The following is a 13,325-nucleotide window of genomic DNA, read 5'->3' as shown; positions in this document are numbered from 1 at the left end:
TGTGTTATATTTAAGACTTGGAGGATGAATGAAATGAAACTGAACCTAAATGTAACAATTAAGAATGTTTTTAAACATGGAAACCAGGTTAGGTACAAATTTTAGACTTTCTTTAATTACGAATATTCCCTGACATCACCTGCGCAAGCATTCGGCAGGGAGGAGGGACTGGATTGTTCCAGAAGGGTAAAAGCATCCTTTGGCTAAAGGATTTTGCTCTCTGGGTCTATCAAAAATTTATCACTGAAAAACATCTATTGAGTGTCCTCTCACACATGACTCCAGGTTGGGAATGATAATCTGTAGTCTGACCAGATGACGTTAATTACACAGAGCAAGTTCGCAGAGACTGCACTCTAGTCTGGGTTCAAAGTTCAGCCAGTCAGATGCTCTCGGAGAAATATTTTGAGGATAACTCTTTGCTAATAGGATACTCGCTAACATTTCTCTTGGGATTAAAAAGTAATGCCAGACAATGTCTGTATGAAGATATGTAATTAAACCATTTCCTGGTTTAAAAACTTACTCTTTGCATGTTTAAATTGTTGCTTTCTGCCTAATTCACATTCAGATTTTGGCACGTGTCTTGCAGTTCCCTGTCTCTGTCTCTACCACTGGAGCATGAATTAGCGTAATCATCTCTTGTATTGGCCATGCCCTCTGTTTAGAAAGCACCTCTTGGATATTCGTACAGCCAACTTTCTTCCTTCAGGGCTTTGTCCAATGTCACCTTCTCAGTGAGCCCTACCTTGACCATATTTAAGGCTACAGCCTGTAACTTCTTCCATTTCTAATCTTCTTTGCTCTGCTCAGTTTTGCCCTTTCCTTCCTGTGTACTTGTCACCTACAAAGAGGCTATCTAATTTGCTTACTTATTTTCATTGTGTTTTTTCTGTCTTCCCCCACCCCTGCTGCTTTTGCAGGAGCTCCACGAAAACAGAATCTTTATTTTGTTCACTGGTATCGCCTAAGTACATAGAATAATGCCAACATGTAATGGGTGCTCAATGATAACTGGAGGAATGAATGAATATATTTTATTTAGCACAGTACCTGGCACTCAGTAAGCATTCAACACTTTTGTTGCCTTTAGAAAAAGTAAGAAAAAAGTGTTGGATCAATGGTCCTATAAGTAAGCCCCGCAACTCTAGTTTCATGGAAGCCACAGTACTGAGGCAAAAGTGTCATGACATCTTAGATTGCATGTTAACCTCGGGAATGTTTTTCCTATGTAGACCTATTTGAGAGAAAAATCAGAATTGGGTATGCTTCTATAGGCATGAAAGCTTTTCTTCCTCATGCTTGGCATTTTTTTTTTCCCCAAGTCTTTATTGAATTACTGGAACGCAAAACAAACAAACATATATGAAAAAAATGGTTCATGGAATACATTTCACATGCTATTCTAAAAATGGACTAGATTTGGCTTTTATAAATGCCTGCTTATTTAGAAATTTCTAACATTGTCATATCTGGATAGTGTTCAGCTTTCCACTGTGATGGACTAATAACCAACTGAAAATTCAAAGTGGTAATGAAAATTCAAGCATACCACTTTGAAATATAGTAGCAAGCTATTTCAACATGAATTTTACTGTTTAAACCCACTAAACTCAAAGCAAAACAAGATGGTCTTGTCATCTTTTATTTATTTATTATCTTGGGAAAATATTTAATAGTTTCATTTTTTTCTGATCCTAGAACCAAAACTAAAGTTATGGGGTCTTTGGGTCTTGTTTTGTTTTGATTTTTCACAATGAAATGTAAAATTTATGACTTAAAAGTGTTCTAAGACTTAGGTAACAGATCTGATTTACTTCTTAACAGGAAGTTAAAAAGGCTTTCAACGTTTTATAGACTTTGTGAGAATCCCATTTGAACCTTGTCATTGACCTTCTGCTGAGGGAATGAACACAGGAAAACAGACATTGGCCAGCAGACAAATGTATTTATTTTTCTGAATGTACTATGGTGATTATTACTCTTCTCCTTTATTATCTTAATTTGTTGGCAATAGTTCTTGAGCTAAAAGTTATTGCATAATTTAAGAAGAAAGAAGAAAACAGTAGCATAATTTGTCCTCACAGACTATATAATGACTATGGGCTTTAGGGTCAAATAGCCCTGGGTTTGGGTTGATATATCTATTTACTGTTTGTCCTTAGTTATTTTACAACCTGAGCCTCAGTTTCTGAATCTGTAGAATGGGCATGATGTCTACCTCCTAGAATTATTGCAAGGATTAAACATGGTTATGTAAAAATGCCTAGAAATGTGCCTGGCGCATAGTAAATACTCAAATTTTAGTTTTCTTTTAATTCTTATTTTAATCATTTAAAAAGATAATTTGTGAGAAAAATGCTGTCCTAAGGGAATTATTATAGAAAAATGGTTACCAATATAATACTGCAGCACACTGAAATAGTTAACCTGGCTACCTTTGAAAATACATTTTTAACTTCAGAATTTAGTGGCTTCAGCATGATAATGTGGTACTGCATTTATTCAGACAGTGTTTGCTGAGATCACTTAGATCGTTGCTGTGGTCCTTAGAGCAGACCTGTGAAGGTGTCAGCACATGGTCAGAGAGACTGACTTGCCTGAGGTCACATGACTGGGAAGCAGGCAGAACCAGAACATGAACTTTTGCTGTAAGTCTGTTTCTACTTAGAGCAAGAGCTTGCCATTGGAACTTCAAGATAATACTGGCTTTGAGGCAGCAAGCCTCAATGGAACAAGCACCAATATAAAAAGAGACTTCAGACGTATTTCAGTCAATAAATACTCTTGGATGGGATTCAAGATGGAGCTTATCTATACCGAAGTTACTCTGTAGGAACTGGTGTTATGGTGAGATACCGAGGTGGCAGTATCACTCCCCCAAACATATTTTGTGTTGCATGTGTGCACACAAACACTCACTTGTGCCTTCGAAGCATTCTAGTAAACATTTAAATACAGGGAAAGGTCTTTCCCTAACATACTTCTAAGCCAATTTAGAGGTCATTGAGCAGATGTCATATAATACTAATGTTAAATTACCCTGTGTAATAAGAAAATTACAGTTCCTAAGTGAAGATAGTGAAGGGAAACCATCCAATGAATTATTCTAGGATTTCAAAATGAAATGATTTCTTCGAAATTAACAGTGGCACCATATAACTTTAGAAAAGTGAGTCTGAGAGGGAGAAAGGAAATCAGAGACAAAAGGGAAGCCTTTCTGTGTTTCTATATGTCAGTTTTGGGTTATGACGCTAGAAGAACTAATGTAATAGTATAGCTTTCAATTGTCCAGGAAGTATATTATTAAACTATGTGGCAAGAAATTTATTAAAATCTGCCTAACTGCTCATTGGGTTGTTTGATATAAAATCACAATAACTGTTTCTAGTCTGCATATACTTCCTTTTGCTATTAGATACACTTTGAAAGCCTAATTATTTTGAGAACATGGTATGACCAAAGAATAAAAACGTATAAAGTTCGACAACTTCAAATAAGCACTAGTGTTTCTTAAAGGAAAAAAAAAAAAAAAAAAACCTCACTTACAGTTAGGAAACAATATTTATATTTAAGGTTGAAAAGCCAGGATCTAGGAAAATTTTGCTAATTTGGAAGATGACCTTTAAGTGCACCAAAACCAAATAATTTGTAGACTGTGACATAGGGCACATTCCTACAAAATTTGTGTGAATACTGCTTTAGTGGTTCTTGAAAGACAAACAAAGAAAGCTGGACTGAAATCTTTATCCCCCTCCCAGATAAGACGGAGTCTGACAAAAGAGCACAGCCCTCTTTCAAAGCTTGCCATGAAAACGAGGTCTCTGTGGCATAGTTAATGAGATGGTTCGTGGTGGAAAAACAATCTGTTTTTAAGAATGTTTAGATCAAAAGTAATTTCTAATCTATGAAATAAAGTGTCCTCAATACCCTTCATTCACTAGGAAAGCTTTTATGTTTGTCGTATTTACTTCAATCAGATGTTTTCAATTTTACCTTTTCTCTCTGTACAAATACTTTACGTGGTTCGTCAAAACTGACCAGCAATTTTATTCTCTTTCTTCAGAAGAGATTTTTGAGAGAGGGAGAATGAAAAAGAGAGAGACATCTTTGCCTAAACGATTTGCAAGCATCTGTGCTTTAAGCTACTTTTTATGAACACTCCTTAGTAAATGACTCAAGGTAAAAAAGCAGAAAAGCATCCAATGTTAGGAAATTGCAACCCAATACCGTGTAATTTAAACCTGCAGTTGCTTCTCTTGTGCTAAATGACATACAGATGGGTAGCTTAGTTCTCTCAATTTTGGGAACACAATTGGTCTTTTTGTATGAATGAACATATATTAACAAAAATATTTTGGGCAGAATCGTTTAATTCTAATTGTACAGATTTTAATTCTGTGCCATGGGAAAGAATACTTTCAACCCAGAGATTTTGTCACATTAAGTTTGCAATTAATGAATCTTTTTGGACAAAATCAACAGAGATACAACCCTTCCAACTAGTAGAGAAATAAAAACAAAAAGATCACTGCTGAGAGTCTAGAGTGAATGGAACAGAAACTTGGTTATGACAGTCAACTGAAAGGTAACAAAGCAGTTCCGTGTTCAGGCTCTGGAGAGGCGGGCTCGGACAGGACAAACATTTCTCATCTGCCCCTCAGAAAAGATTGAAAGTGTAAGTAGTAGGTGTTTGGGTAAAGCCAAGTGTAATATGGGTTCCACCGAGATGAGAGACTGGCACGCCATCAGCCATATGCCAGCTGTCTCTGTTGATCTTCCCAGGCCAGAGCAAGGCCAGCCTGCTCCATGGAAGGTCAGGAGAGGCGCTGTTTGACAACCCACAGGCCTAGGTCAAGGTGCGACTTTGTTTGGCTCTGGTTAGCTATCTTCCTGCCTCTGTATTTTCTCATCGAGGATCAGCCGCTCTGTCTTGGTGGCCCTGATTCTGGAAGCTGATATGCTTCTTCAATCCCACAATCAGGGGAACCGGTTAGTCAATTTTCTCCTGGTTTCATTTCAGTGACCTCACATACTATGACATCAGGTGACTTACCAGTAAAAGATGCAGGGAGCTTTTCTATTTTAATCAGAGTTCTTTTCACTTCAGAGGAAGTTCAGTGTTCAGGTAATGAAGCAAGCTTTCTTTTAGAAAGTTCAAAACATGGTAAGAGATTTTGCACATAGGGCCCACTGCAAGCCTCTTTCCCTCTATGATGGATGGCCTTAAAAAAAAAGGGCAATTTTATTGCATTGAGTAAGGGTTGCCCTGTCACGGAGTTATATTTCTTTTCAATCATTTGTGTAGGTAAAATAAAATACTACATATAAACAGGTGTTGTCTGAACATTTTACTGCAGTCTGTGTAGGCTGAAATAAAAGCTGCCATTGTTATTACAGTCACATTACAATTATTTCCCCATTCAAATACACTTAATCAGTGAAGTCTTCCTAGATGTACTTTGCAAAAAGAAGACTGTAGGTCTCTAAGTAAAATCACATTCACTTCTTCTCTTTGTCTCCCCCCTCCGTATTTTTCTCACCTTTTCTTCGGAACTTATTGAATCTACATTAGTGTTAAAGCCTTCTTCTGGAGTCTATTAAAGCTTTCTTGCTGCCTCTCTAACATTGGAAGATACAGTCTTTAAAGACACTTGTTTTTAAGGACTCTACAGAACCTAGTGAAATGTCTGACAGAATCACAGAGAACAACAAATTCCTAAGTTATGGAAAAATGCATCTTTAGGGTTTAAAAAAAAATAGGATGCCATTTAAATGGCCTAGAATGGAAATTGAATGATGGTTTCAAGCTATCCCACTAAGTTGCAGAATTGTTGAGTGGAGAGTTACTCTTCAGTATAATATGCCCATCATCTTATATATATATACAGTGTAAATGCTCATAAGCAGGGTGATGCTTTTTGAATCTCTTTGAAAAAAAAGGATTTCCTGGTATTAGGAGACAAAGGATATGCTACCACCTTTGGGAACATTCAGTGAGTTTAGTTACCATCCCATGTTGGCATCTTTGGTTAGGGCACCTTGTCAACGCTCCAGTGGGAGCCCCTGAATCTTGAGAAAGATTCTCTTCCACCAGAGAGAAATAGTCAGCTGCAGTTCAGATAATTTTGTCTGGTGCGTTAGGGACCAGTCTAGTGGTTGACAAGTGACTGCAGAAGCTGGGCGGTGGCGCCCAGCCAAAGCAAGTATTTAGGATTCGAACTAAAAAGACTCCTTCTCCCATATCCTCTCTTTTTCCAGGGTCATGTAGGGATAAAAAGAACTGTAAGGTGGTCTTTTCCCAGCAGGAACTGAGGAAGCGGCTAACACCCCTGCAGTACCATGTCACTCAGGAGAAAGGGACCGAAAGGTAAGATGAGCTGTAAGAAAAAGTCATTAAGAACTAGTTTTCTTCACCCCCCCCCCACCCCCCCCCCACCTCCACGGCTCTGAATCCTTTTCCTTGCCATTTAACTTAAAGATTTCTACATTTATTTGCTAAAAATCTACAAATTAGTATCCTTGAAAAGGTTGAAAATGGTATTGTTTAGGTTAAGACTAAGTTTTATTTATTCTTTCCCCCATTTAATGAACACTCTATCTTATGTAAAGTCACAAGGCTTTTATTAAGGGCCTGTTTTTAGTTTACTACAAAATGTGTGGAAGTAATAGCGATTTAGGTACATTTTTTGGGAAGACATCACAGTAAGCAAAACCATGAGGGACATGGCACTGTGCCAGGATGCTGAAATTTTGAAGGTGGCCATTGTAAGTATAGACGTTTTGGCTGCAAAAAGAAGGTAGCATAATTTAGTTCCTTTCTACCCCACTCCAATTTCTTTTTGAAGCACATGTGGAGAAAGTATTTATTGGCTCATTTGTGGTTGGAATGTCAAAAATTTTCAATAACTGCCCTCACATGGCTTTGGTCCTTGGAAGTTCGCCCTGAGTCCTGAAAAAAGAGTTTGTTCACTTCCAAGACGTTTTTAGTGAATAAAGTCTCTCTCAGCTGATTCCAGCTCAAAGGTAACCTGCCAAGGTCCAACCATTTTGTTGTTTAATTTATACCATGGAGGCTGGCATAGGGCTGTGACTTACCTCTGATCCAAATTTATTAATGATGTAACTTCTTGTTTTCATTCATGAACTGCAAGAGCCCTCTGCCACACACGGGGGCCTTGTTAATAGGCAACATTCTCTTCCTGTCATAGTATATACTGTTTACGGAATTTACCCAATGTCGGAGCTCTGACAGAGTCTACTCTCCCCACACAGTGAGCCAGTGGTGGGCTTCAGCCTCAGCCCAGGAGGACCTCTGCCTGTCCCGCTGTGTACATGACTAGCCAAATGATTTAATGCACACAAACAACTAGAGATTAGGTCATTCTTAAAAATTCTGTTTATAAAAAAATTGGACCTCATAAAGAGGGTGAAAGGATAATAAAAACAAGCTGCAGAGCACATAGACTTTTTGTTGGGCTAGCACAGCTGATTTGTATTAGCTGAATGACCTCCTAGCCTTTAAGATTGTTAACTTAGAAAAATATTCCCTTAAAGCTGCAATATTCCTTTTCGAACCAAAAAATAAGACTCCTTCCACTTGAAGTTTTGGACCCTTCTGCATTTTTGGGTATACGCTCTTGGACACTGTAGAATAGGCAGAAATCTTATGTAGTAATTTTTTTTTCCTGTGAATCTGAATTATAAGGTTTTTTTTTTAATAAGAAAAATTTTTTTCTAAGCATTACATAACTAGATGGCTTGCTTTTTTTTTTTTTAATCTGCTCTAGTTTAGGGTAGTTATATGCACATTTTATTATATAGATTTGAAATATATTAGTAATGTTCAGATTTCCATATGTTTGGTCTGTTCTCATTTTAAGACAAAAAGGCCTTGAAAGATTTATTAGAGAAATATATTTTAAGTAAATACATTCTGTAAGAAATAATACTAACTTTGTTTAAATTTTTTAATGCTCTGTTTATTGTTTATCAGTGCCTTTGAAGGAGAATATACACATCACAAAGATCCTGGAATATATAAATGTGTTGTCTGTGGAACTCCATTGTTCAAGTAAGTGTGTGAAAAACCTATGGATATGGGAAATATCATAGATAACAACAAACTAGTTATTGCTCATTCACATTAGAATCTTTATGCTACTAAAAAAAAGTATCTTTATGCTACTAAATTTTCTTATTTCTATTATTTCTATTTTCTCTCTACAAAACAGGAGTAATTGTTGACTTTCATGATAAATTACCAGTTGGTAGACTGGCTGCCTTTGCACTATTTGGATCTTTAAAATCTCCAGCGTTAACTTACTCATAGCAATTAACCATGGTGCTTGGAAGAGCTATGAAAGAGATTTTGGTGGGCATAGAAATGTTTATATATTTATTGATTTTTCTTCTACCAAGTGATAGCCCTAAATTCATTTATTGGGCCACAGTAAAAGTTCTTCTCATGCATTCCTTCGATTGAATAATATCCACCAGGTTGATTATTCATATTTCTGTAACAAAGCGCAACACCTGTACTGAAAGTAATGTGGGTATTATAACAGATAGGTGTACATATGTAAGCAAATTATCTTTATTTTAAAGATGCCAATACTTTACTGTAAAACAAGCAGTATAGAGATTTTTTTTGCCAAAACAGTCAATTCAGACAGTGTAGGTTATGGATCTTATTCAAGAAAGGAAAATCTTTACCAAAATTTAATTACCTAGGTGTAGAAAAATCCTAGATGCCCTGTACTTCCCATGGAGATGCTTATTTAGGGGAATGAAAAGACAGAAAGCTTAAGTGAGAGTAAATGTCACTTATTTAAAGCAGAATTACAAATTTCTAAGGGGAAATGAACAAACAAGAATCCTATATGTGTAGCATGTAAAACATACTTAATATCTCTCCATAAATGTTTCCCTTTTAAAACACTAGCATTTGCAGATTTTTTCCAGAAATAACAGGAAACAGTAGTTTCCTTGAAATTTTTTTAGAAGTTTAAAACCTTTCTTAACCTGCATAAACCTTATTGCACATTAGTGTTGGTTGAGAATCTGTTCTGAATTCTTATGTATTTATTCTTCATGTTTAAAAAAACCCCAGCCCTTCAAATTGTCACCCATTTCTTCTCAGAAAACACACATCCTTATATTTCAACACCTTTAGCTTGTGTCATAATAGTTGATATAACACTTAAGATAGTTGCTGAGCCATGTTAAACTTGTTAATATCCCAAATGGTAAAAATTGGCCACATCCCCTTTGCCTTTTGTTTAAGAATCTCCATCTCTTTCCCCATCATGTGATTCAGTAAAGTAGTGGATCTAAGGAAAACTTATTGTTTTAAATAAGAAACAGAACCACTGTAAATGAAGGATTGAACCCATGTGAGATCTTGAGTCACAAATACTGAAAAGCAAGATCTTTGTTTCAACACAGGTACTGGTGAGATTCAGGGAGTTTCACATTTGAGGTGGTATGTCAACTTCCTTTAGCATTCTTATACGGAAAGCTTTCATTTTCTAAGTTTCTAAGGAATACGGTTTTTTTTATTCTCTTTTCCCCATATTTTTAATTTTTTATTATTTTTATTTTTAAAAAAGATTTATTGTATTTTATTTATTTGAGAGAGAGAGAGAGAAAGACAGCATGAGAGGGGAGAGGTCAGAAGCAGAAGCAGACTCCCTGGCAAGCAGGGCTCCGGACGTGGGACTTGATCCTGGGACTCCAGATCATGACCTGATCCGAAGGCAGTTGCTTGACCAGCTGAGCCACCCAGGCGCCCCAACCCCCCTCTTTTTAAAATTGTATGCTTCTCCTTCCTTGGTTTCTTGTCAGTTTTAGTGGGGGAATTGTTCTAGCCTTTACTGTAGATTGCATAAGTTCATTGGTGTAGGGCTGCTGTCTTCAGACTGGAGAAATTATACCTTGGGTGTCCACCAAGACTTTCCAGGGGCCACAGAGCATGGACGGTTTTGAGGGAACCAATTTCCTAGTCCTCAGCTTCTATGTGTATGCTTCTCTGACACTGATGTATCTGAGAGAATCTGTGGTCGGCCACTTCTTTCTTCCTATCTTCTGTCATAATCCCCTCTCATACTTTTACAGATGTCATACCTTTCACTCATCCCAAATCTTACTATGATTTATTGTCCTGGGATAAAGTCTCTAAGGCTTCAAGCAAAGTGACAGTTCAAGAATGCATTACTTTTGAAGGGGAAACCCAGGAAAGCAAGGATCTATATCTATATCTATCTTGAAAAATACTGAACTGGTAAAAGAATATGAAATAGTGTTTCATCCTGGTAAGACTCTGTCTGCCTGCCTGCTCTCTGCTTATCCATCTTTCCATCTGTTGTCTGTCTATCCATTTTCCACTGGTCTCCTCAAGTGAGACTGTTGTCATGAGGAGATGTATCCACATATTTATTTAAATTTGAAAAATGAAAGTCTTTTTCTTTTTGATTTGGTTTCACTTGGTTGATAGATAGGACAGAGAGGACTACTTTTGCAAATGAGGTTGTATGGTGGACTTCTCCATTCATTAAATTACCTAAATATATAATTCTAAGATTTTGACCAAAAAAAAAAATTTTTTTTAAGCCTGTAATCTATTTACAGGACACGAGAAAATTCATTTTTTTTTCAATTATTTTAATTTTGATAAGAAATTTTAGCCATTACTTCAAAATATGTAGGAGAGTATGTATCAGTCAGCACACAATCTGGATACAGAAACCACACAGTAATTTGAACAGGAAAGTAAGTATAATTTAAAGAATTTCGACCCTTAACAGATGATTGTGGTAATGAGGGGATTGGCTAGGAGGGAGTAAATAGAAATTTTGAAGAATACAGAAAAAGCAAATATGAGAAGCAGTCATAACCCCTAGGGCTGCGGTAGAGTCCAGGGAAAAGCTACCCCTGAGTGCCCCTTCCCCCACCTTCCCCTCCCAGGGGCTGAGATCTGGGTCTTACTGGAGAGGGCGGGGCTGTACCCCGCTATGCTGCGGTGTCATGACTGTTCATATTCCTGGCAATCGACCTTCTGAAATTTGCTGGAGATCTATCCTCTGCGGTGCTGGGGAAAGCCGTTTAGAGGCGGTGTCTCACTGCAGGCATTCCGCCACGAAAGCACCCGAGTGGCGGGGGTGGCGGCCTGGGGTGGCCGGTGGAGCTGCTTCCTGCTAGGTGCTGGCTGCTTCCTGGCACTGAAGGCAGCACCTGGCCCGGGCGAGGCTGCTGTGCTGTCGGAGCCTGTCACTGGGGAGGTGGGTGTGCGCTGCGGAGGCCGGAGCTGCGGATGCGTTCATACTGCCGCAGCCTGGCGCGGGAGATGCTGCCCGCAGAGCCAGCGCCTAGAAGGGCAGACGTACAGGCGCTGCGGGAGCCCTTGGCTGGAGAAGCTACACGCTCCGCGGGGGCCCCTTGAGTCAGCAGACTGAAACAGGGGGGCGGAGCACCGTTCTCTCTGGCAGTTTTCCTCCTGTGCCCTCTGCTGACAAGGTTTAATATCATGCTAACTGACAAAGAAGAAAAAAAATTTTTTAAAGGTCCCAGCTCCGTTTTAACAGTAGACAAGGCTAGAGAAGAAAGAGACAATAAATTGATTAAAAAACCAGAGTGTGTGTGCGGATGTATGTATATGTGTGTATATACATATATATTTCTCCCCAAATTCTTCCCCCCCAAATTCTTGTAGGTTTTTTTTTAATAATTTTTTTAAAATTTTTTATAAACATATATTTTTATCCCCAGGGGTACAGGTCTGTGAATCGTCAGGTTTACACACTTCACAGCACTCACCAAAGCACATACCCTCCCCAATGTCCATAACTCCACCCCCCTTCTCCCAACCCCTCTCCCCCCAGCAACCCTCAGTTTGTTTTGTGAGATTAAGAGTTACTTATAGTTTGTCTCCCTCCCAATCCCATCTTGTTTCATTTATTCTTCTCCTACCCCCTTAACCCTCCATGTTGCATCACCACTTCCTCATATCAGGGAGATCATATGATAGTTGTCTTTCTCTGCTTGACTTATTTCACTAAGCATGATACGCTCTAATTCCATCCATGTTGTTGCAAATGGCAAGATTTCATTTCTTTTGATGAAATTCTTGTAGGTTTCATGAACAGAAGTTTGAAAGCCATTCGCTGGAGGAGTGAATGGCACCACAATGAGCTTCCTTCTTGAGATGGTTGGTTTCACACTTGGAACACAAAGTGCAGGGAACCATTGAGGTGTGTCGGTGAGCGTGAGTGAGAAAGTATGAGGGGTTTTTGTTCGAAAGCGGGGAATAAGGTAAGAAAATTTGGTGGAAAAGACTAAATAGAGTAACAATATGAGATAACAGTGGGAGGGGAACAGATAAGAAAATGAAGAAACAAGTGCTGAATTGGAAAATACCTAATCATGAGCAGGATGAAAAGGTGGTTTTCCTGACTGCTCTATTACCAATACTCACAGTGCATGTGTGTGAGTGCGTGTGCATTCACGTATGTGTGTAATCCTCTACTTTCACTTGACTGATAGCGTTATACATAATATTTCCTTACAAAAAGGGCCATTCAATTATTCTCATTTCATTTTCAAACTTGTACTTTACCCTGAATACATTCCCTTTCAACAATATACTGCTTTCTTACTGCTTACCAAGTACAAGAACCTTATTCACAGACTGCTTATAAACCAAATGTGTAATTTATTCCATGGTTCACATTTTCTTCACATTCACAAATTCTACCAACCTAGTTTATTTCTCATTCGGTACTACTGAGTTTCAGTTAGTAAATTAACTGAGTCAAGAATGTTCTCTCCTCTGGTTATTTGAACTTATGAAATTTCATAAAATGAATTTATTGCACATCAGATAAACGAGAGAAGGCTTTGGCAAAATAAGGGATTCAGAATGTATTTTTGACCACATATATTTTGCTTTGGCTGACACTTTGCCAGATGTTATGGAGCAAATAAAATAAATTTATAAACTATTTTTTCCCTTAAAGCACTTTTGTTGCATCATGTGATAAGAAAACAGAATAAACACTTATAAAATATAGAAAAATAATGCTAGGCTCTATCTGGATGTGCCTTTTAGAAATGCTTTCATGTGGTGGGGCACCTGGGTGGCTCAGTCGACTAAGCATCCCACTCTTGATTTCTGCTCAGGTCATGACCTTAGTTAGGGTCGTGACATCTGTGCTGAGCATGGAGCCTGCTTAATATTCTCTCTCTCTCTCCATCTACCCCTCCCCCCTGGCCTTGTGCGTGGGCTCTCTTGCTCGCTCTCTCTCAAAAAACCCCCCAAAACCGAAAAA

General features: G+C 38.2%; 1 protein-coding gene across 2 annotated transcripts in view; it reads left to right on the top strand.

Annotated features, from left to right (window-relative positions):
- Positions 1 to 13,325, top strand: part of MSRB3 (methionine sulfoxide reductase B3) — a 162,813-nt gene that overhangs the window by 42,894 nt on the left and 106,594 nt on the right. For both annotated transcript variants that reach the window (XM_044226769.1, XM_044226770.1), the window contains 2 exons: positions 6,262 to 6,370; positions 7,997 to 8,074. In XM_044226769.1, coding sequence (XP_044082704.1) covers positions 6,262 to 6,370; positions 7,997 to 8,074 — 187 coding nt within the window. The remainder of the gene's footprint in view (positions 1 to 6,261; positions 6,371 to 7,996; positions 8,075 to 13,325) is intronic.

Source organism: Neovison vison, chromosome 12 (assembly GCF_020171115.1).
Source record: "Neovison vison isolate M4711 chromosome 12, ASM_NN_V1, whole genome shotgun sequence".
Taxonomy (NCBI): Eukaryota; Metazoa; Chordata; class Mammalia; order Carnivora; family Mustelidae; genus Neogale; species Neogale vison.
Note: the sequence above shows the minus strand (reverse complement) of the source record. Positions and strands in the feature narration are given on the sequence as shown.